The sequence below is a fragment of the Neovison vison genome, chromosome 3 (genome assembly GCF_020171115.1).
Source record: "Neovison vison isolate M4711 chromosome 3, ASM_NN_V1, whole genome shotgun sequence".
Classification (NCBI taxonomy): Eukaryota; Metazoa; Chordata; class Mammalia; order Carnivora; family Mustelidae; genus Neogale; species Neogale vison.
Window position 1 is genome coordinate 29139242 of NC_058093.1, and position 24255 is coordinate 29163496.

Genomic DNA, 24255 nt, shown 5'->3' on the forward strand with positions numbered 1-24255 from the left:
AATTGCCTTTAGCCCAGAGCCAGACTGGGACGCCGCTCGCCCCGTCTTTACACAGAGCTCTTTCTTCTGATGAGTCTGTCCCTCCAGTCAGTGGCTTGGGTACCCCATGTCTGAAGCTGTCACTCACCACCTCCCTGTGGCTCCTTCCGCCCCCTACTGGACGCTCCGAGGGGAGCCTCCAATCTGCTCCTCAGAGTCTGGCGCCCTCTGCTGACATCGAGGATTCACCACTATAAAGCGTTGTCCAACAGGCACAACCGTACAACCAGGAACTGCGAGCTCGGTCATTGCCAGCACCCCCACCGTCATAGGGGGAAACCGAAGCAGCAGGTGCGGAAGTGACTGGCTCAAGCACACAGAGCAAACCAACTCCTAGGACCAAAACTCGTGCCTTCTGACCTGTCTTCCGGTCTCCACACACTACTGTTGGAAGGAATGAGGACAGGAGATGCCAGACTAGACCCCCACTCCTCCCGTGGGAACAGCCTGTCATCCACACATCCCTGGGAGCCCCGAGGAACTCTCCATCAGGCAGGGGACCCCCTGCTCAGCTGAGCTTGTCCCCTCCTGTGTTCTGGGGCAGTGGCTCTCCTGTCCTCTCCGGGACACCTCATTATTGCCCTCAGAGCATGGGTAGGTTTAACAAAGCCCTAAGCACAGACTTGTGCCTTCCCCTACACCATTATTTGTAGGTCCTTTCATGGATATCCACATATCAACTAGACTATACCTTTACTTAATGCTTTTCTTTAAATCGTCTCATTTTAGGAATACCTGGGTGGCTTAGTTATTAAGCGTCTGCCTTCAGCTCAGGTCATGATCCCAGGGTCCTGGGATTGGGCCCTGCATTGGGCTCCTTGCTGATCAGGGAGCCTGCTTCTCCCTCTCCCACTCCCTCTGCTGTGTTCCCTCTCTCACTGTGTCTCTCTCTGTCAAATAAATAAATAAAATCTTTTAAAAAAATGAATTGTCTCATTAAACTAAAAAGTCCAAGGGCATGCATCACCCTTCCCCGGTCCATAGAAGCATCTGGTTCCCTAGGAACTGTCTTTGAATCCTTGTTGTCTTCATCAGCACAAAAAGGCCTGATCCTTCTTCTGAATTCTCTATTTAAAAATAACCATTACTAGTTGGGCGCCTGGGTGGCTCAGTGGGTTAAAGCCTCTGCCTTTGGCTCAGGTCATGATCCCAGGGTCCTGGGATTGAGTCCCACATCGGGCTCTTTGCTCAGCAGGGAGTCTGCTTTCCCCACTTTCTCTCTCTGCCTGCCTCTCTGCCTACTTGTCATCTCTGTCTGTCAAATAAATAAATAAAATCTTTAAGAAAAATAAAAAAATAAAAATAACCATTACTAGTGAATGAGAGCCTGGTATCTTTCAGGTCCTGACGTTGAGCTGTATCTTCAATGTATTATTGAATCCTCATGACAGCTCTATTGGGGGAGAGGGCGTTCTTACCTTAGGGGAAGATGAGGCACAGGCGGGAACAATAGTTGTCCAACAGCCGGCAGATGGCTGAGCCGAATCTGATCACACTCTTTCTAAAGCCAATGGATGTGACCTTGCTGTCTTTTGAAATTAGAAGTAAAACGATGCCAAGCTATAGGGAAGAGAGGAGGACCAGAGGGATCCCCCCCTGCCCAAGCAGGGGGAGGCAGACAGGATGTGTCAGCGCAGAGGGCTAGGCTGTGTTGTGACCCAGCAAAGTGCAGCATCCCGGCATACAGGGATGTGGGGCACCAGAGGATATGGGTGCTGGAAGTCCAAAGGGGTGGGGGCAGAGGGAGGAGATGGAAGTAGCTAAGAGGGGCATTCCAGGTTTTATCTCTTCCTGACGCCCTGGGGAATGCCATTGACCCTGCTGGATATCCCGTGGCCCCTTCTGATCATTAATGGTTTATTCAGTAACATTTTCTCCACGGGATCCCTTTTCAATTGGGGGAACTGTGGGATATGTGGAAACAGGCAGGGGTAAGGGCGGACCAGATGCGCAAGCTAGACTCCTAGCTCTACCACTTGATACCTGTGATCTTGGCCTCAGTTTCCTCATCTGTCCAATGTCCCCTGATAAACAGAGATGCACTTCCCAGGCTCCCCTTCATAGAAGGTTCTGCTGCCCAGCCATGGGGGTGAGGTCAACAGTCAGTCTGTGGCTCTCAGCTCCTTCAGGGTCAGCTGCAGAGGACACACTCTTGCTTTCTCAGGGCTGCCCATATATCTGGTGACTGAGTGAGACAAGGGTACAAAGTCCAGGCCATTTCAATCTGTGGGGGACATTCTAGTGGCAAAACCCCCTGGACTGCTGGCAGTGCCTGTGATGGAGGCTTAGCTTAGCCTACATCCCAGTCCCACTTCTCCTTCTGCCCAATCCTGCTTCCACCTCCTTCCCTTCCAGATAAACACTTTGTACCCCAAAAGCCATTTCCAGAATCTGGAGGATGCAATCTGTGACATATCAATTTTCCATGCCCAGGACAAAGGAGGTATGCTGCTAGATTTGAGGAAGTGATGCTAGATATGAATCCAAAGTGTGAGAATTGTCCAGCTTGCTGGGACCTCCCTCCTGGCCAGTCCTACATCCACTGCAGGCAGAGGCCCTGAAGGCAGTGGGAAAGTCAGGCTGTGGGGTTCAGTGACAGCCTTGAGGCATGATCAAGCCCTTATGGAATCGGGGCACATAACTTGAAGACCTAAGGGCTGCAGAGCAATCAAGGGAGGATTCTGGAGAGGAGATGGCACTGAGGAAGATGGCTGGTACTCAGGCTTGGCATCATTCTCACTTAGGGGCTCCACGGACATTTACTGAACGCATATTATATACAAGCTGCAGAGCTAGCAGGTGGAAAGTCGTGGAGAAAAGCCCCAGGAAAGGTCTCTGAGCCTGACCGTCCCCAAGGGACATTGCCTAGCCCCATGCATGAACTTTGGACATTTTCCTAACCAGTTCCCTCCTTATTTGATTTCTTTTTACTAGATAGCTGAAGTCTCGAGCAGAAAAACAAGCTTCCACCAGAGAGGAAGTCAGTGAGCCAAAACCTCAAAATGCTCCTTCACCATGGAATAACATCAACTCCTTTTAAGATTTCTAATCCTCTGGTCCTTATTGCTGCAGGCACTGTTTCGACTTCATTAAAGAAAATAACATTCTGAGTGTTCTTTTCATAACTTATCTTTTATTTTATAGAGACTGTCCCTTGCTTCAGTGCAATGAACATATATGTCATTTTAATACCCGACCAGTATTTTATGGTGTTGTGCACACACCCTTGGAGCTCTCCACTGATACAGAAAAGGTAGTTCCATTTGCGTGCATGATTTCTTTTGTTTTCTCTCTCTTAAATAACTTCCACTGGGTATCACTCTAAAGTGAAATCACACAAGGTCTATGGTGAGTTTTGTTGGCGTGCCTTCCAGAACACACGGTCAACTTGGCAGCGCTACCAGCAATATGCTGGTTTCTCCACACCTCTCCCATATTTGAGTTTACACCTTCCAAATTTTTGTTGTTAATTTAATAAATTGGTGTTCTTCCTGGTTCTAATGTTTAATCTGCGTTTCTTTGCCATGTCTCGAGACCACCTTTCAGAAAGTATTTTCTCCGGAGGGACAGTGTCTCCTCTTGCCAGGAGATGGCGCTGTGACTCTTTGCTAGGCTCCCAGAAAAGGGGCTGTGGTGTTACTGGTGGGCTGTGGGGTGCGCTGTGTTTGCACTGGGAGAGGGGATGTTAAGAAATCCTCTGGTCTCCCTGGGGCCCCAATTTCCAGCCTGAGTTCAGAAGACCTGGTTTTGGTGAGGAGGTGACACCACATGTTGGGGGAAGGGGGGGTGGTCTGCCTTGCCTGGCCTTACAGTGTCTCTTTCATGCTTTCAAAGTTCCAAAGAACCCAAGTTTATGAAGTGCCCGCTGCAGGCCAGACATAGTTTATGCCCTGAAAAACAAAGGCAAAGACAAAAACAAACACAAACCTAAAAACTCGTAAGTGGAGGAAAAATATACAGACAAAATCAACTCTAAGTGCTGTATGTCCTATAAAAAAAGGTTCAAAGTGTTACAAGTTAATGAAAATTGGAGAGACTGCCTCCCACGATGGGTGTGTGGGCTCCTGGAGAGAAGGCAGAGCTGGGCCTCCTGGGGCCGGGAGGCAGGTGAGCAGAGTGTGGAGGGAGGCCTGGGTTTGGGGCGTGACCGAGCACCACAGTGAACCTGAGCTCTGGTGGAGACAGAAAGGAAGGGGAGGCTGGGAGCAGACAAAAAGACAAACCATAATGGACCTGAATGCCAAGCTAAGGGCTATGCCCTTGATTTTGTAAGGGAAGCAGTGCAAGTTTGACAGCAAGAAAATAGTGGGTGGGTGGGTCGTATTTATGTTCTGGCCAAATCAGCCTGAGATTGAACTGATTCAGTGATTTTCCTCCTGTGTTACACACACACTTGCCTCCCCATCTGACCAACCTCTCCCAAATTGTAGATATGAATGCCCACTTCCCTCGTTTCAAAGTGCTCTCTCTGCTTGACTTCAGTGAAACCATAGTGCTTTTTCCTCTTTCACTCCTGGAGGCACTTCTCAGTTTCCTCGGTAGCCTCTTTCCCTTGCTCCAGCCATTAAATGCTCCTGGAGCCTCCATTCCCTCTGCGCTCTCCTGGGCAATCCTGGCCCTGTGCTTGACTTAATTACACCCTGCACCAAGATGACTCAGCCCGGGCCTCCCCTCCGAACTCTAGAGCCATATATCCATCTGCTACTCAACGCTGAATATTTCGGAAGCATCTTTAATTCATGTTCCAAACTCCCCACCCTGCCTTGCTGGTCCTTGCTGGTCTTCCTTACCCCCTTTTCCAGCCTCCCTCCAAGTCCACCTGACCCTACTTCCTCAACAGGGACCAGAACTGTTCACTCTATCTATCATCGCTTCCATTCACCCAGCTTAAGGCTTCTGTGGCCTTTCACATGGGCCCCTGCCAAGCCTCCCCCGAGCTCGGGCTCCCCTGCCATCTCCCCTGCACACCATGGCCAGAGCCATCTTTTCCAAATGTACAACTGATCATGTCACTCACTGTCCCAGGGGAGAGGGGGAGGGGATGGAGATCCCAACTATGGTGGCTTCCTGCTCATGCTCAAAGGGAGTAGTTTTTTTCTTAACCCTTTTATTGTTAAGAAAATGAATACAGAAAAGAGCATAGAACAAATGTACAATTGAACACCCTCAATGCCAACTGCTGTGAAAGGAGAGAGAACCTTGCCTGCCATCCCATTCCAGCTGCTCCTCCAAACAGGACTGCCTCCCTCCCCCACCCCCTAGGAACTCTCTCTCCTGACTTTCATGGGAAGCATCTACTTATTTTTGTCATCTGACCACAAGTCTCTAACTACTCTGGTTCAACGTTGCCTGGTTTGGGTTTTTTTTTTTTTTTAATATGTCTGTTAGTTCTTCTTTAATCCAGAGGCCCCCACATCTTTTCTTCCCTCCTGTGGTGTATTTGTCTTGTAGAGTTCCCAGTGCTTTTAAAATAAGAAAAATACTCCCATGCCTGTAAGGCTTTACTTGGTTTGATCCCCCTAAATCTCTCTAGCCTCATCTTCCACTGCTGCTTTTCACTCTCTTTCAACCCATGCCAACCTTAGCGCAGTGCCCCATGCCTTCTCCATACCCCTGTGGGCCTTTTGCAAAGACTGTTCCCTCTGCCTAAAATATTCTTTCTTCTTTTGGGTCTCCCAGCTAACCCCAACTTGGTTTTATATTTCTGAAGGAGCAAGCTGTCCTCTGAGAAGCCTGCTCCTCCTTCCCTGACTCTGTGAATCCCCACAGCCACAGCCTCAGGGCCCCTCCCTTCTGGACAACACAGGTCAAGCTTGTGGTTTTCCATTTGTTTGTAAAAGCCTATGATTAACGACCAGGAGTTTCATGAGGGTAGGGATTAGGTCTGCATTTGTTCACCCTTGTTTCTCCACTACATGGTTGGGTGCCTGGCACATAGTAGGTGTTCAATTAAAAATGTGGTGGCAGCTGCCCAGCAGACACAATGAGGAGAGACAGACCTGAGACTTGAAAGCCATGATCCCCTCTGAGATGGGAGCAGAAGCAGTGTGGAGAAGGATGGAGAAGAGGGTGGAGGCTCCTCCCTGAATACCTGAGGCCATGCCAGGGTCCTTCTGCCCACCCTCAGGCCCAATGCAGGAGCCAGGCCTGGACTGGGACCACTGCAGAGGCTCCTGGGGCCAACCAATCCCACCCGGGGCCACTGGGGCTGAGCTAAGTGGAAACAAATGTTCTCTGGCCGTTCTTAGTCCAGGCCTGGCGAGCAGCCCCTCCCTCTCAGCCCCTGTTCCCCTTCTCCTCCTTGGGGCCCCTCCCCAACCCCCTTCCAGTTCTTTCTCCCTGACTGATGGAGTGATTGGAAGCTTACAGCATAGGTAGGGTTGAGAACTATGGAAAATGTGGGGAAATTGGGCTCTGGGGGGAACTGGGACCGGGGGTGGGGGGATCCCTTGGACAAAGGCCCAGAGGGGATCTCAGAGGAAACTTGGCTTGTAAGGCAGGAATCCCCTGGTCGCAAGTGGGAACCAGTCCTTTGAGCTCCTACCCTTGGCTGGAAAGGCATCCTCTCCTGACTTCAGGTGGGTTGGGGAAAGCTGGAGTACAGTGATACAGAAGGGAGAGGAAAGTGACCATTTTCTTTCTCCTTCCCTCCATCTCTCTAGAGGGCTAGGCTTTCCTCTCCCTGTTCCCTGGGGACTAGAGATAGGGGCCCTTAGGAATTCTCAAGACTCAGTCACCACCCAGAAGGAATGGCGGTCAGGTCCCCTTGCTGGGGAGAGGGGAGGGAAGACGGTGCAGAGGGAGGGAGAGAGGGAGGTTACTGGGAGGGGAAGGGTCACAGGCCCAAATTCCTGGGCTCCTGCAGCTTCAGTCATTCTGAGAAACAAAGAAGCAGAGAAAGTGATTTAGAGACAGACACAAATAGAAACCGAACTATGGAGATAGGCAAGACGTGAAAAGACACAGAAAGGCAGCAAGAGAGGATCCAACAGACAGAGGGCTCTGCTTTCCCCTGCAGGGACTCCGATGTTATCTCTCTCCAGCTGCCTCTCTCACCCTCCCCAGTCCCCACCTCTGCTCCTCCTCCCTCTCCCATCCCACAGCCAGACATCCCCGGGCTCCTTCTCCCTCCTTCTTCTGCACCAGGGCCTACACATGGAGTTCAAGGGTTCTCAGCACTAAAAGGCAGAGCAACAGAGGACGAAGTGGTGGGGGCCCAGTGCCCAGAGAACAGACAGAGCCTGGGTCTGAGTGGCAACACTGCCCTCCATGCTGCCCCCTTCTGGGCTGCCGAGTTCCAGTCTTCTGTGACGGTCCCTCCACAAGTGTGCCTGAGCAGAGGTGGCGTGAGTCCGGTGGGGGGGGGGTGCGCGTGTAATCTCCTTGAAAGCAGGCACGTGTCTCAGCCGGAGCCAGACCATCTGTGTCTATCTGTACCTGCACATGAAAAGTGACTCAGCATTGTCTAGGGGAGGCAAGGGTGTCCTATGGTTTCTATGGGGTCATCTGGACGCCAGTTGCCCAGGTGTGGGTGTGTGCAAATGTGCACATGTGTGCACGCATCTTGATCTGTGTGTACCTCCATCTCTGTCCCCCAGCCCCGCTCCATGGAAAGTCTTCTAGGGTGATAGTGGGGGACCGAAGCCTCAGGAACATCTGAACTCGTCTCTCTAAAGGTTTGGAACATGTAAGGACAGAAGTCATTGCTCTGGTTTCTGCCCAGATGCCAGCCAACCCCTAAGTGAAGGTGCAGAGAAGGCAAAAGAGAGTGAGCAGAGGCACCGTCATCTCACCGAGGCCAGGGCCCATGGATTCTGCAACAGGACCCTGGGGGATGGGGAGGTGAGGGCTTGGTGGAATCGAGGGATCGCCAAATATTCTGAAAGATTTGGCCAGAGAGAGGGCTGCAGGAGGGGTGGGGCGATCTGTGTGTGTTTGTAGGAAAGGTGGGGGGTGGGGTCAGAAGGGCCGCCTGCGGGGGAGAAGGCTTCTTGGCAAACGCCCCAGTTTCCTGCGCTGATCCCCGCTCCCTGCCACTGCTCCCAATTCTGTTGTTTCAATAACATCATTTTTATCCACCCCACAGAGAGACTGTGTCTTTGGAGAGGGAGGCGAGGGGCCAGGCCAGGGCATGAGGGGGTGGTAATGGAAAGAGGCTGGGGTCTGGAGACAGCAGGGACTAGATTTGGGGCGCTCCCTCCTCAGGCAGAGGCAGGGCGGTCCCAGAGCCCTGGTCCCCTGATGACAAAGACAAATACATTAAAATTCTTGCCTCGGAGAAGAATGCAGGATAGGGAGAGCATTTCATAATCTGCAATAACAGTAGCAGGGTGGGGGCAGGGGTGGGTAGGGGACTCAGAACCCAGGCAGTGGTTCCCAGGGGGTCTGGTCACTGGCCACCTGCAGCCTATAGGAACCCCCAAAACTCTCCAGATGCCTGTTTAGTACCATCCGGCCTGAGTGTGTGTCCAACCTGGGTATGTCTTTGAGTGTGCTGTGTCCAGAGTTGGCCTTGCCCTGCAGAAACAGTAACTGTGTACACAATTGAGGTGCAGAGGCCACGGGTGACAACCGGATGCCAAGAAAGGCCAAAATGGGAGGGGGCGACACCTGGGCCCATGCTCCTCATTGGCTCCCTCCCGCCACTAGGGGACCCACCCAGGGGTCCACCCACCCCTTCTCTAGACTGCTCCAGCTCCCTCACCAAAATTCTTTGTCCCCAGTACAGGGGATTAGATTGACACAGCCAGGACACCTCAGGCCATGGAGTTGGACTCACAGCAAACCTAGGAGCTTCCCCACGTGTTCATCCACCCTTCCCCAGGTCAGCCTCGCCTCTGGGTTAGGGCATCTGAGATCTTCTGTGGCATCCCCTTTGTCCCCCAGCTTCATCACCATTCACTTGTCCTCACTCTCTGGAGGACTCAGTCTTGCTTCCTCTCTGCTCACCAAGGATGTTTATCTCTCAGGGCAGCAGCCTCACTCCCAGAGTTCAGGTGCCATCTCCACCCCCAAAAGACCAGGAACTTTCCTCTGTATGCCTAAAGTTTCTACCACTTAGGAGATCCACCCCACCCCGCCCCCCTTAAAGGTTGATGCTACTCTAGATGTTGGTGATAGGGAGACTGGCCCTTGCTGTGGAATGTCCTGCACCACCTGTCCCTCGGCACCCTTGGGGCAAGCAGGCGGAGGGGCGGAGCAGGGACTGCAGCCACGGCCAGTCCGCTGGGTGTGATGAATGGAGCTGTCCCTCCTCCCCACGGGGCCTTTGATCTCCCCCCCTCCTTGGGGGGGCAGGGGCATCAAAGACATTTTTGTGGCATTAGAGAATCAGATAAACGCCATCTCACCTGCAGCTGGCTCTTCCACCCCTTCTGGCCCTGGCCAAGTTGGGGAAAGAACGCGAGGCAGGCTATGCGCGGACACGCGAGGGCCGGCTGCAGCGAGATCTGCCTTCCTACTCTCTTGTTGTAAGTCTGCAACCTCAGCTCTACCGCTCGCTCACACGTGCGAGCGCTGGAGCGCAGACCATTCTGGAGGTTCCTCTGGCTGTCTAATCTCCCCCTTCGCAGCCCTCCCCCGAACGCGGGCTTGAAGAGGCGGGGTGGCTGGGGAGCGAGAGTGGAGGCCTAGGGCTTCCTCCTTTCCTCGAGGAACGACTGAGAAAGGGGCGTGCAGCGCGGAGGCGGGGCAGGTAAGGGGTGACCCCTCCTGGGTCCGCTGGTCCAAGGATCGAGTTCGGCACCCCTCCCCGGAGCACCCAGCGACCCAGGAGGACTTCCTCTCCCGGCCCCCGCTCCAGCATCTCCCTCCGAACTCCCCCCCCCCCAACTCCCTCATTCCTGGGAAGTTTTCTCTCTTTACAGTCAACAAACCTGTCAAACGTCTCCCTTCCAGCCCGTCCCCCATTCCCCAGCTCCTCTCCACCCCCCCACTCCTCTCCACCCTGCTTCCCCGCCCCTCCTTGCCCCCGACTCTGGGCGGCGGCGGGGGGCTCCCAGTCCGCGAGAGGGGAAGGAAAGGGGCAAGGCAGGCGGGTCCCGCAGCCACGGGCGCTCTCGGGCCCCGCCCCGGGACCTCGCACCCTCCCTCGGCAGAGCTCCGCGCCTGCAGCCCCAGGGCGCACGGCTCTCTCCCGAGAGTCCCGCCGCTTGACTGTCGCAACTGCCACCCCACGGCCCCCCTGCCCCCCGCCCCCGCCCGGGCCCCGCTCCCCTCCCACCCCCGCCCCCGGCTCTGATTTCTTCTCCCGAGCGAGCTCGGCGGGAGACACAGGCGCTGGCTGCCCCGTCCGCTCTCCGCCTCCGCCGCGCCCTCCTCGCCCGCGATGGGCCCCCCCGCCGCCGCCGGAGCCATAGCCTCCCGGCCGCCGCAGCCGCCACCGCCGCGCTCGCCCTGAAGCCCGCGCCCCCGCGCGCACCGGCTGGCCCCGCAGCCTCGCCCCCTACCGCACCAGCCGGCGGCAGAGTGCTCAAGATGCTGCCGCCCGCGCCCTCCCTCCTCGGGCTGCTGCTGCTGCTGCTCCTGTGTCCCGCGCACGTCGGTGGACTGTGGTGGTGAGTGCTGCGTCGGGCTGTCTGTCCCCGCGAGCTCCCGAAGCTCAAGGGTGGGAGCTTCGGGACTGACTGGGGTGGTGGGGTGGCTCGGAAGCGCGCTCCAGCTGCCTCCGGCTCTACCTGCGAGCGGAGCCCAGTCCCCGGCAGGGGAGGTGCGTGCCGCTTTCCTGCCGGCTCCTGCCTGGGTCATTTCTAAACTGCCACTCAGACGTTCCTCAACCTCTACTCCGCACATTCTGTTGTTATTTCCTCCTACCTTTGCCACACACCCTTTCCCATCCTTCCCTTTCCCCCTCCGGTTGTGCGCTCAATGCAGGTCCTCAAGGAACTGGCACGTGGGTAGGAAAGAGCTACCGGGCAGTCAGGGGAAAGATCTGTAGTCAGAGATCCGAAGAAACAATGTGTAAGGAAGGCCCTGGATTTAGGGGAGGAGGACTGGATTTGTGGGAAAGAGAGGAACAAGGTGGGAAGCCACGAGGCAAGGAGGGTCAAACAGCTGTCTCTTCCCCGCCTTACTTTGCTCAACAACCCACCAGCTTCTGAGTGCTACTTCAAAGTGGACAGTAGTGGCGGGAAAAAACGTAAAGGGAAACTGAGTCAGGACCCCCGCCTTTCTCTACATCCTCCTTCCGGAGCAAAGAAGAGGGAAAAAGACAGGAAAGGGACCCGGGCTCCCGGTCCTTCCAGATGTGGGGGTCAGGAATGAGAAAATACAGCCTCGGAGGTACCGGAATCTTGAAGGGTCCTCGTGGAAGTGAGGGAGGCCTGGCCAACTAGGGAATAGGGACGTAGCCTCCAGACCTGGCCCTACCTAGAGCAGACACCTACGGAGCTAAGGTCACGGCAACTTTGAGTCTTGGGGATGGAGAGCAACTAGGAAAGTGGGTGCCGGGTCGGGACCTCTCAGAGATCTGGAGTCCTTAGCCCTTTTTTTTTTTTTTTCCCCTTCCCGGTTTTTCCAGAGCTGCAAAGATCCGCCCGGAATAGCTGGGTGCTTAAAGAGGGGGGACTTGGACAATATCACTGGTGCATCAGCCAATCCTAAGAAAGCAGGGTCTGGTCTATTTGCATAGCGCCATATCATTGGCTGGATTCTCTATCCTCCACTCCTCCCCCACCCCCCGATTTCGAAGGAGGGGTGGGGCAGGCAGATCCTTCTCTTCCAGGGAGATAGAGAGCTGGATGCCCACACAGGGAGCTGCTGGCTGCGATCCCTGTTTCGTGATGCGGGAGAGATGTCCCTCGGGGGTGTCAGGGAAGGAGCAAATCGAGGATGACCCAGGTCGGGGCTAGGGGACTTGCAGCTTTAGATCCTGGCTTAGCATAATTTAGCATAATGATAGTATCGGTCTTGAAATAGCTCTGAGATCCAATCTCGGCCATTTGTTAAATCTGTGACCTTGGATAAGTCAGTTCTCCCTACACCTCAGCGTCTCAACTATAAAAGTGAGAAACAATCCCCAAATGGGGCGGGATAGGAGGATTTGGTGCGGGGACCTACAAAATGATCTGACGTTGGGAGGTGTTCTGTAAATATTAAGTCCCCTCCTTCACGCTGCGGGTTCTCCTGGCCAGTCTGTAATTTAAATTTAAAAATCCAGGGGCTCTTGGGTGGCTCAGTCGTTAAGCATCTGCCTTCCGCTCAGGTCTAGATCCCAGGGACCTGGGAAGGAGCCCCTCCTAGGGCTCCCTGCTCAGCGGGGAAGCCTGCTGTTCCCTCTCCCACTCCCCCTGCTTGTGTTCCTTCTCGCTGTCTCTGTCACTCTCTCTGTCAAATAAATAAATAAAACTTTAAAAACAATCAATTTAAAATCCAGAGTCCCAAGCAAAACTTTGTAAAGGGATCTCTGTCTAGTGTCACAGACTCATACTTTCTCATTTTGCCGTTTCTCAAGGCATGGAGACTGGTCTCTCCCTGATGGTGGTTGTCCTCCTACTCCTTTTCCACTTCTCCAAATCATTCTTATTCTTCCAGGTAAAATACCACATCCTCCATAACACTGTCTCTTTGTCTTTCCTCTTTTGCCTTCTGTGTGCTCCCACTGCGCGCCACGCACTGGGTAACTATGCTAGTTACTTCATTTTACTGACTGTCCTTCTTCCCTGCTCCTGGAAGGCAGAGTCTTTGTCTTTGGGCCCTGGAGGCTAAAGGGGCTGGGGAAATTTTGCGGAGTGTTGCTGAATTGGTTGATTCCCTGAGACTTGTGTCTGTGGGGGTTCCTTTGTTCAGGAGGGGCTGCTGCAGGGGTGACAAGCCAGAGGAAGAGAGGCCTAGTCCCTTGGAGACTGACCCTGGAGCTAGGAAACCAGGAGTGGGGGAGGAGGGGAGGAGGGCAGGTGTAGGAGAACACAGGGGCCTTCATGGCCGCAGCTGCAGGGCGAGCTGGGTGAAGAGTGAGGGGCTGGGGTGATAAGGTGTCCAGCAACTGCCACTCTCAGCTGCTTCTCAGAGTGAACCTGCCTCTCTCATTTGCACAGGCCCTCTCACTCTCTTCTGTCTGTTTCTTACACTTCATTCCTTTGGTCTGATCCCAGATTACTTTCTCAGGATCTTTGACTCTACTTGCTTACTCTCTTGTTCCCACCCCACCATCGCTCTCCAAGATCTGGTTTGGGCTGGAGGGGTGGACCCAGCATCTCCAGTGGCCTAAGGCTCCTGCCTCTCCTTACACACCCCTCACCACCCCCCAGCACTGCCCCCCATACCAGCTTTACTTTGGCTAGGAATTTTATCAGGCCCGGGGCTTCCAGGCTGTCCCTGATGTCTAGGACCTAACTGCTGGCCCTCTTGTCCTTGCTTCTCAGAGAATGCTAGCCAGACCGGTGCTCTAGCAGACAGAAAGGTGGCAGCCATTGTAGTGCACTCTGACATTCTGGTAGCAACCAGGCTGGGGACAGAGAGGACCCCAGGAACTCTGAGTGGAGTTCCTAACTTTCCTAACTGAACTGCCCAGTTAGGAAGGGCGGGTCCTGTAGGGGAGTGATCCAGGTCCTGGAATAGGCTCAGGTACCCAGCTCTGGATTCCAGAAAAGTTTCCCTTCCACCTTGTTTCCCCCTCCTCCTTCCCCCTCCATGCAATGCATGCTTTTTAAACTCTGCCTCCAGCGGCTCAGTCTGTGTCTTTCCCATCTGTAACCATATCTTTGTAAATCTCAGAATCCCAGATTCCAAGACATTGGCCAGGCTTTCTTGAGGTCATCTTGTCCAGACCACTGCCTCCAGGCCATCCATCCTGTGGTCTGGCCCTGACAGATCCCAATCTGAGAGTGAGGCAGAGAGGGAAAGTCTGGCTTCCGGGGGCACCCTTCCAGCCTGCTCTGAGCCCCTCCCACCCTCCCCCAGGAAGTTCTTCTCAATGTCTGACCCATCTTTATTTATGCCTTCAATCGGTGGTTGTGGAAAATAGCTCACTCACAGAATAGCCGTATCAGTCTCCCTTCTTCTCCCTTCCTCTTTCTGTTTTGTATTTTCTTTGAAAGAAACCAACCCTCCCCCTTGTTCCACAAGCAAAACAGCACCCAGTCTCACTCCCTTCCGCCATCTCATCTTGCCTTTCTCCCCCCTCCCACCCCTTATGGAAAGGAAATAGGAGCCAGAAGCCTAGGACAGTCTCATCTCTGGCCCCACAGGGAGTCAGGGAAAGGACCCAGGCTTCTTCCTGACACCCAGGTTTTCCAGCTGAAAACCCCCCACCAACAGCTCCAGGCTGGGCTTGGCCACCCTCTTCCACTGCATCTTTAACTGACCCTTTGTGGGCAGTCCAGTAGCTGGCCCCCATTGAACTCAGGGTGGGGTGGAGAATGGGGGTGGGGTGGCCATCCAGTACCCCCCTCCAGTCTCCCGCCTTGGCAGCTTCCCCTGGAGGGAGACAATGGGGCTGTGAGCAGAAAAGGGCAGGGGCAAAAGGAGGCTGGCTTGATTCGGCCCAGAGCCCACCAGAGGGCTGGCACTGGGGCATTTCCTGGGTGGGGGGGGCAGCCCCCTCCTGCCCCATTCTCATCAGAAGCCAGGAGTTGGTGGGGGGAGAGGTCAGTGGGAGGTTTGATCACCAGGGCCCAATAAGGGGGATTCCAGAATGTGTACTTTGATGGAGAAATGCAGCTGTGGACGGGATGAAGCGAGGGCGGGGGGTGTGGGCAGCGAGGTCCTGGTCAGTCTGGCAGCAGAGCTCCCAGCCAGCAGAGGGGCGGGGGCGCCAGGAACACAGTATCCTGTGCCTGGGGACTGGGCAGAGCGCCCTCTAGCCTGTGTCCTCCTTCCTGCCTGGGGCAGGGTGGGGTGAGACCTTGGGTGCTTCCCCTGATATGCCCGAGGCGGAGCTGAGGGAGGGAAAGGTCGCTGGGACGGATCTTCTGTTTTCCACCTGGCCTCCAAAGCTGTTTCCTCTGGTTCCAAGCCCCTGATTTAAGCCAGAAATGAGATCGAGGAAGGACTTGGAGATCGTCTAAGCCAATCTTCTCACTTATGTTTAGAAGTCCAGCAAAGTCCAGGGACAGGAGGGGACTTGCCTAGGGCCACCCAGGAGCAGCAGTGAGGACCGGGGCTGGGAGTCGGCCACCTGCTCAGTACCTCTTCCCTGCATTCATTCAGTGAGGGGTGGGGGTCAGGAGAGGGTATAGGGCCATTCTTCCCATGGTTATTCCCCACCTCAGCATGGGAGAGCAGAGGGACATGACAGATTCTCCTCAGAGAACCCACTGGAGGGTCAGTGTGTCCATTCCTTCTCCTTCCACGGCCCGGTCCCGCAGGAAGCCCTCTTGGTGGGTGAAGGCCTTCAGGGAAGGGAGGGCCCCTGCCTCTCCCAAGAGCTACAAGAAGGGGAGCGGTGTGAGGAGCCGGGAAGGGCAGTGTCCAGGATGGGGCAGTGGGAACCAGATTGTGGGAGAGGGGTGGCATGGGGTGTCTGGTGGAATGGGCGGTGGGGAGGTAGGGGTTAAAAAGGAGCTGGGGCATCACTGGCTTTGATGTGGGGGTGGGGGTAGGGGCTGGGGGAGAGGGAGCAGTAATTACGGAGTTAGACAGAGCAGGACAGGACGGGCGGGCGGGCACAGGCCCGGGCCCAGCCGCCTCAAGCAGCCGTCAGGCAACATTTTTCTGCCCCTTCTCCACCACCCACCTCCCCCACCCCCGTGCAGCCCCCACCCACAGCCCCGGGGCTCAGGGCTCCCTCTGCTGGCTTCTAGGAGGTGGGGGTCAGACTAGGGACCCTGAGGGTGAGTGTGAGGAAATGGGGGGGGGGCATGAGGCCCTTCAGAGGAGGCTGGGCATAAAAAGGGTCTGTGATCTCCTCAGCCTCAATAACCCACACAGGAGTGCTCTCTGGGGGAAAGGGAGGGGTCCTAGTTGGTGCTTCTGGTCCAGGGGCACAGCCAGCAAAAGAGGACATAACTCAGGGATCCTAGCTGAGGGGTAAGGGCAGAGAGTTGGTGAAAAGGGTGTTCTCAGGAGCCCACAAAAGCTGCCTGGGCTTCTACTCCTTGTCCTGCCCTGGGCAGGCTCAAGAGATGAACCCAGGTGTGGCCGGGAAGGTGACACTCTCTTGCTGGAGCTCACGGTTGGGACAGACCCCTTCCCTGTGTACCAGAGAAGCAGGCAGGTGTCATTTATTTCCATTTCATAGTTGTGGAAACTGAGGTTCAGAAGGTTAGGACTCATTCATTCACCAAATATTAAGTTCTAGCTTCATGTGTGAGGGACTCGCTAACATCTTAGAACAAGCAAATGTCAGAGCCCAGATCCAAACCCCAATCGCAGACTCCCCAAACTCTGAAGGTGTGCTATTGATGACATTTACGACCAGAAAACAAGACAAAATGGTCAAATGAGTGACACTGGATTGATACAGTGCAGGAAAGGGAGGTCAGTGAGGGCTGGGGCTCAGGGGTGGCTTCTTGCGGCAGTAAGGTCTGAGGTGAGCTTGGAGACATGATTTCAATGACTTCAGGGTTGGAAGGGCGTGGCTCTGAGTCCAGAAAGTTAGTGTAATCTGGGATGAATGCAGAGTTAGCCAACCTTGCTAAGAGTGAGGAAGGGCAGCGGGGAGGAGGACAGGTGAGGGCCCCTGAGGTCTTCTGATAATCTCATGTGGTCATCACCCTCCAGCCCCTTTGGTTTCAAAAATATTCACCCAGGGCCACCTGGGTGGCTCAGTCGGTTAAGCACTTGCCTTCAGCTCAGGTCATGATCCTGGGGTCCTAGGATGGAGCCCCGGACATGCTGGGCTCCTCGTTCAGCATGCTCCTCCCCTTGCTCATCCTTTTTCTCTCTCTCTTTCTTGCAAACAAATAAATATTTTTAAAAATTTGAAAAAATATATTCACCTGAATTCCTTGCAGTAAGGATCTGTCCATTGAGTGGCCTGAGTCTCACCTCCCTCCCTGGATGTCTGTCTGTATAACGGGGGATGAGGTGGTTAGAAGAGGGCTAGGTGGTTTCCGGCATTCCCTTTGGCCCTCTGAATCTGGGCATGAGAAGGTAGTTTAGGCCAGAATCTGGGGCCCCCAGGGCTTAGATCTACAGATGTTGCCAGTAGGAACTGGCTGGTCCCCTAAAGCCACCTCATTTGGCTATTGACTCTACCAATCAAGGTCCCTGGGAGGGATATCTTGGCACTAGCCAAGCCACTTAGAATGGCCAACCCTAGGCTTGTCCCTTCTTGTCTGCATACTGATTTCTCTTGGGATTAGCCTCATTTTTTTCTCTGCCCAGGAATGGCTATTTGATTAGGATCTCAGATACTACATACTACACGTTCTCTGTTTCCTACCACCACTGGGCTCCAGCCCCGCAAACATGCAGACGCTCCCATACGGGCCCATCTTCCCTGGGCTGACCCGGGGCCGATGCCGACTCAAAGACCAAAAAAGCAGAGTGGATTCCCTAAGGAAGCAAAAGGGAAGAAAGGAGGATAAAGGAAGAGGGGAGATGGGGAGATGTCCCCCCCACACACACACTCTTCTGGACTTTTCTTTCCTGTGACTTGGGGATGGGAGCGAGGACAGCAGGGCAGGGAGGAAGCTGGTCCCTTGGGATTCTAGCTGCTACTATTGCCCATCCCTCCTCCTGACCAGCTCGTAAACAAGCTTCTTTCCCAGGCAGCCAGCCAGCCTGGGGAGCCAGACCCGGACCAGCAACTAACTCTGGGGCAGCCCCTCAAAGGGCTGGCCCCGCCTCCTGGAGGGCCCTACCCTTCCTGCTCCTCCGGATCCTCTCCTATCTCTAACCCCTGGCAAGCAGACAAGGTCTGGAGCTTTTTGCTTTTCTCCTGGCATACCCCCACCCTCTCTTGCTTCCCCAGGGTAGGAGGAGTGAGAGAAGAGGGATGGGGTCAGAGTAACCTTGAGAGGATAAAGCCAGTCAACCTTGGGAAAGTAGGGAGTTAGCAGAGGGCAGGGTTGGGATGGGGAGGCTGGGGAGCTTAGTGGCATGGTGGGGGGATGCGGAGGGGAGGGAAGATGAATTTGCAGAGCTCCAGACTCCCAGGTGGCAGGCAAGGACCTGGACAGCCCCAGGGAGGCTGATTCCCTGCCTCTGCATCCAGTGTGGGGGGAGGGGCTGGGGAGAGAGGAAGCTAATCAGGAGTCCTGAAATCACATGCGGACTGGGGCCTGGTCTCCAGTTGAGGACATTGTCCTTAGACGGCTCATTCATTCATTCAAAAGCCTGTATTAAAGGGTTTCATTGTGTTATTATAGTGATCATTCATAACGTGCAAACTTTTATAATAAAAACTGGGGGAAATAGGAAGTAAGCACCTAAAAGTCTGCTATGGGAAGCAAAAGAAAATGTCACTTCTAACTCCCAAGGTGCTCATTGTCTTATTCTCTGACCCTATACAGCCATGCTGGAAGCTGCCTCAAATCCTTGTTGTAATGAGGTGGATAAGTGGATTGGTGTGGGGGGGGAGGATAGATGATCGTGGGTAGATAGAGAGATAAGGACTGATCTACCCTTGAAGGTCATTGGGCCCCTGGGAACCAGCTTGGGCTGCCCTACCCCACCCGTGGCCTACTCCCCATCACTCCCTCCATCACTTCTCTAGGGTCGGGAAGGGGTTGGAGCTGGATCCTTCCGAGCTGCGGTGGGAATGTGGGAACGCAGTGATGAGCAGGTCTTAAGCGTGGAGGAAGGAAGGTCTGACTGTAAGTCTCTTCACTGAGAGAAGAATCACCACTTCAGGATTACTTGGGAAGGGAGATGGACAATGATCTGACAGGGTGGGGTCTGGTGTGGGGGGAGAGTAGGGGACCTTAGAGGACAGAGCTTATACATTTTCCTGGAACTCTCTCTTCAAGCATCTCACTCCCCAGAGTTAAGAAGTTCTATCTTAAGACCTAAATTCCACTCTATGCTGCTCAAGCCCATTATATCTCCTTGTCCTGGGGCCTGAACACGCCTGGGCAGCCTGTACTTTTGGAGCAAATGGGGTGGGGGGGGGGCACAAAAGCTGAACTGAAAAGTAGGCCACCTTGACCTTTGGCACCTAGCTCCCACTTTCCTCTATGTTTTCTATCTCTTGGTGCCACTTCTCCCCAGTGGGGAGTCTTTATCGGCCCTCTGCTGAAGGGTTTTGGGGGATCTTGAATGATGCTCAGGTCCATATGCTCCCCCCCCCCACTCATTCCTATAGCGAGCGCCCGGATCCCAGCTAGGCAGTCAAGTCTGAGCAATCAGATTAAAGCTGTTCCACTGGGTTCCCTCTCTCCAAACCAGTCACTGCCAGAGACGTCAGGGCTTGGCTTGCTGCCCTGCTGCTCTGAAGAGGTTGCAGACCCTGGAGCAGAAGGGTCAGTGTCACTTACTTCACAGTCATGCTTCAGAGTCTCGGTACCCAGCTACTTCCTTCTGCTCTCCAGTTCAGGGAAGCAGGCTATCATGGTGCCAGGGGCCCACCTTAGAGATAAAAGCACAACCTTCCCATTTTACAGGACAAGCTGACCTGGCCAGGGGGTTGTGGCTGCCTGCAGAGCTCCCCTTCCTAGCCATTCTAAAATCCTATGGCCTTCCATATCCTTGGGATTGGCCCTGTCTTTCCTGCATCAGGGCTGTTCAGCAGCCAAAATCAGCCTGTTGTCCACTAAAACCAGATCCTTATTTGATACTGCCTACTTTTCTCTGCATCTCTTTATGACTTATGACTGTTTTTTACTCTGACAGTTTTCTTGATCTTCCTTCTGTTTATTTCTTCCTTGCCTGCCTTTTGGCTCACCTGGTGCCTTGTGCCTTGACCTTGAGTCAAATTCCTATAAGGATTTATTAATGAAGATATGCACAGAAGGATAAGACTGAATCCTTGCCTTATAGCAACTTTAGTCTAAAATCTAGTTAAGAGGGGCCCCTCAATCGTTAAGCGTCTGCTTTCAGCTCAGGTCATGATTCCAAGGTCGTGGGATTGAGCCCCACTTCCGCTCTCTGCCCAGCGGGAAGCCTGCTTCTCCCTTGCTCACTTCCCCTGCTTGAGTTCCCTCTCTAGCTATCTCTCTGTCAAATAAATAAAATCTTTTTTAAAAAATGAAATAAAATCTACATAAGAGGGAACATGGAACCGTAGGAGAACCAGACAGGACAATCTCAAACACCGTTCGGGTGGGGGAGACAAGAGCCGCATGCCAGCCCTTAGTCCTGGGCTGAGCCGGGCTGGTCTCCCTCCCCATCGCCCCAAGCCCTCTGAGTCATACCCTGGACCTTCCATTCTTTTGCTTTCCAGGGCGGTGGGCAGCCCCCTGGTCATGGACCCCACCAGCATCTGCAGGAAAGCACGGCGGCTGGCAGGACGGCAAGCCGAGCTGTGCCAGGCCGAGCCAGAAGTGGTGGCGGAGCTAGCCCGGGGCGCCCGGCTTGGGGTGCGAGAGTGCCAGTTCCAGTTCCGTTTCCGCCGCTGGAATTGCTCCAGCCACAGCAAGGCCTTTGGGCGCATCCTGCAGCAGGGTCAGTGGGGGCAGAGCACCCAGGGAGCGGCTTTTGCTTCTCTGGGGGATCAGTGGGGAGGGAAGTCGGAGGACCCTGCCTGAGCCCCACCCGTCCCACGAGTCTGTGCGCACCCTGTCCCGATCTTGTCTCCCAGCCACGCAGCCTTGCCCCTCCCCGCATCCCGCACACACCCCCCCACCCGGCCTCGGTCTTGCCCGCTGACTGCCCTTCCCTGCGCCCGCAGACATCCGGGAGACGGCCTTCGTGTTTGCGATCACTGCTGCGGGCGCCAGCCACGCGGTTACGCAGGCCTGCTCTATGGGTGAGCTGCTGCAGTGCGGCTGCCAGGCACCCCGCGGGCGGGCCCCGCCCCGCCCCCCCGGTCTGCCGGGCACCCCCGGACCCCCGGGCCCCGCCGGCTCCCCGGATGGCAGCGCCGCCTGGGAGTGGGGAGGCTGCGGCGACGACGTGGACTTCGGGGACGAGAAGTCGAGGCTCTTCATGGATGCGCGGCACAAGCGGGGTCGCGGAGACATCCGTGCCTTAGTGCAACTTCACAACAATGAGGCGGGCCGGCTGGTGAGTGGGGGCAGGGCTGGGTGAAGAGCCTGTGTGGTTGTGAATGTGCGAGTATGGGTGGGTGCGAGCAGACGTTGGTGACGGTAGCGTCTGTGGGAGCGTGTTGGTGGACGTATGTGGAAGTGGTGGTGTGCGCAAGGCCGTGTAGGTGTGGGAGTGTGTTGGGGTGTGGAAGCCACGTGGTAGAGAGGGACCACTTGGGGAGGTGGGCTGGGGGTGTAGAGGGGTGCGTGGGAGGTAAGGGGGCCAGCCTGAAAGGAGTCCCTTGGGAGGCTGGGAGGGCCTGGCGCTGGTGGTCTAATGGGCAGGGTTGGGAGGGGACTCCCAGGAAAGAAGACTCTGGGCCTTTAGGGACCTCAGGTAGGGCAGACAAACCTCTGAGACCGAACAGATGGGACAAAGCTTGGGCTAGGTAGAGACCTAGCTGCCCCAGTAGGGGCAGAGAAAGGTGACAAAAGCTGGGTATGAAAGAAAAGATAGAAGTTGGGGCAAAGGTATGGGGTCTGGAGGTGGAGGAGTCTGGTGAGGCCCCGAGGGGCTAGAACGGGCCCAAGAGGGATGGGCTTGGAAAGCTGTGAAAGACAAAGAGTAGAAATTGGTGAAGGTAGGAGGGAGTCAGGCAGAGGCCAGGAAAGCTGTGACCGAATCTGGGTACTTGCCAACTGGCTACCCACCAACCCCAGAGTGGGTCCTGCTGGGGATCCTGGCAGCCTCTCCCTTTCCCTCTGCAAGGAGGAGGGCCCCACGAGCTACTTTTTAGGGACAAGAAGCTGTCTGGGTCAGAAGTTTCCAGCAGGGCGTGTGAGGAAGGACAGAGGCCTGGGGGTGGGGGTGGGGCATGGTAAGGGGGCAGGGCACACAAGTCTGTAGTCAGGTTGGCTTCTGGACTCTGAGCTTCCAGAGATTATCTTCCTGTGTCATCTGACACTGTAAATTTCTAAAGGGGTTGTGACTCTTAGACCTCAGCTTCAGACACAAAATAGCAAATAAGGGGCAGGAGTTCTGGGTTCCAGTTCTCAGTAATGCATTCACAGTGGGCCCTCCATCACCCTAGGCCTCAGTTCTAGGGTACTCCGGGGATGCCCCCACACACATCCTGTGTCCTCCAGGGTTCAGGCCTGAGGCATCAGGCAGGGGCTAAGAGGGGGCCCAGAGAGGAATGTCCGGACAGGCCCACATACCTGTCAGAGACAGGTGGGGAGGGGTGGCAGAGACAGACGCCCAGGAGGCCGGCTCTGTGACTTTGCTCAGCCCTGCCTGGGGCCGCAAGGGGCAGCGACGATTGGGGGGCGGGTTGGTAGGTTGGTAAGAGGAAGAGAGTGCGACAGCTGCAACCCTTCCCCGCCTCCCTCCAGGGAGAATCTCACCCTTGCCGTCCATTCTTTCTCTCCCATTCCCTGACTTTGGATCCTGCGGTCTTTGTGTTGCTCGGTACAGCGCCCCACTCTCCCCCACTTCTCTTACTCTTCCATCTTGATCATTTTTCCTTCTCTCAGAGCTTTTGCTCCCTGGATTTCCTCCTCTCCACCTTGCGCTCTTTTTATCTTTGGTCTGCTCTTTTCTCTCTTCTGTCCACCCCACCCCTTCCCACCTTCTCCACCTTATTCTAGGTCGGTCCTCTGGGCCTTTCCAAACCACACACCCCTGATCTGTCCCCATCCGCCCGCTCCTTTGCTCCCCGCAGGCCGTGCGGAGCCATACGCGCACCGAGTGCAAGTGCCACGGGCTGTCGGGCTCGTGCGCGCTGCGGACCTGCTGGCAGAAGCTGCCCCCGTTCCGCGAGGTGGGCGCGCGGCTGCTCGAGCGCTTCCACGGCGCCTCGCGTGTTATGGGAACCAACGACGGCAAGGCTCTGCTGCCCGCGGTCCGCACTCTGAAGCCGCCTGGCCGCGCCGACCTCCTCTACGCAGCCGACTCGCCCGACTTCTGCGCTCCCAACAGGCGCACCGGCTCGCCCGGCACGCGTGGCCGCGCCTGCAACAGTACCGCTCCGGACCTCAGCGGCTGCGACCTGCTGTGCTGCGGCCGCGGGCACCGCCAGGAGAGCGTGCAACTCGAGGAGAACTGCCTATGCCGCTTCCATTGGTGCTGCGTCGTTCAGTGCCATCGCTGCCGCGTGCGCAAGGAGCTCAGCCTCTGCCTCTGACGCGCCACCCGGTGTCTGCGGGACTTCTGGACCCCAGCGGGGTCTCTGCCCACCTTCTCCTGGCCACAGGCCATCTCCCATGCCTCCGGAAGCTGAGAGGCGCTAGGGCTGGAGATACATGGCTGCCCAGGAAGGCCCAGGGGGCTGGAGAACAGCACACCCCCGACCCACAGGGAGGGCTCTGGAGGGCTTCCGGGATGAGGCTACGCAGTCCCTCTGGCCCTTTGGCCCCTATATGGAAACCAAAGAGCCAGTCTCTAGGCCTCTGGATGCAGGACTCCTTAGAACAGTTGGCCATGGGGTGGGTGAGTGAGTTTCGTATCAATAAAAGTATTTAAACCAATAAGACTGGGCCCACAGTTTGGGAGGGGAGCTGGGCTCCCTGGGCGGCTGCCATGGGGCCAGGCTTCCGGAGGAGTGTCTAAAGGAAGCTCGTTTTGACAGAACTAGCATCCTTAGGTCCCTGTCTTCTCACCTATTGGATTAGGCTCTCCTGGTCACCTGGTGATGAGCCACTCTTGTCACATTTCTCAGCCTGGATCTGCAAGCTGGGGAAGACCTAAGCCATCCCTCTTTAAAGTAACAGATTGAACAGGTCTAGGAAAGCAGACCAGAAGCCTCCAGTAGTGTACTTAGCCCTCAGATCAGCCCTCATCTTAATTCTGGGGGACTGTGACACTTTCATCTGCCCTTCTGTTTCTGTGGCCCCTGGGGAATTCAAGGGTAGACATTTAGGGCCACCCAAGCCCATAGGATTAAAGCACTTTATAAACTGTAGAATGGGATGAAACGATGTTATTAGTGACATCAGACTTTGTTACCATCAAAACTACTTCACCTGCATTAGCATCCAAAAGGCAGCCCTGAACAGCATTTCTAATCACACTCAGAGGGAGATGGAGCAAAGTTGTCCCAAGCTTTCTCTTGGCACCTAACCACATTTCCTCCCTTCTGGTTCTTTCTCAGGAAGCTGATGTTGAGGCTGAAGAGACAGAGAGGAAAAGGTTTGGGGTTCTGGGTTCTCC

At 55.3% G+C, this 24255-nt stretch overlaps 1 protein-coding gene across 1 annotated transcript; it reads left to right on the forward strand.

Annotated features, from left to right (window-relative positions):
- Positions 1-10416: 10416 nt before the first annotated feature.
- Positions 10417-23573, forward strand: WNT6 (Wnt family member 6). Its single transcript, XM_044240848.1, has 4 exons — positions 10417-10595; positions 20303-20523; positions 20750-21084; positions 22769-23573. Exons 1-4 carry the CDS (start codon positions 10516-10518, stop codon positions 23228-23230), a joined length of 1098 nt encoding a protein of 365 aa, XP_044096783.1. The 5' UTR covers positions 10417-10515; the 3' UTR covers positions 23231-23573.
- Positions 23574-24255: the final 682 nt, after the last annotated feature.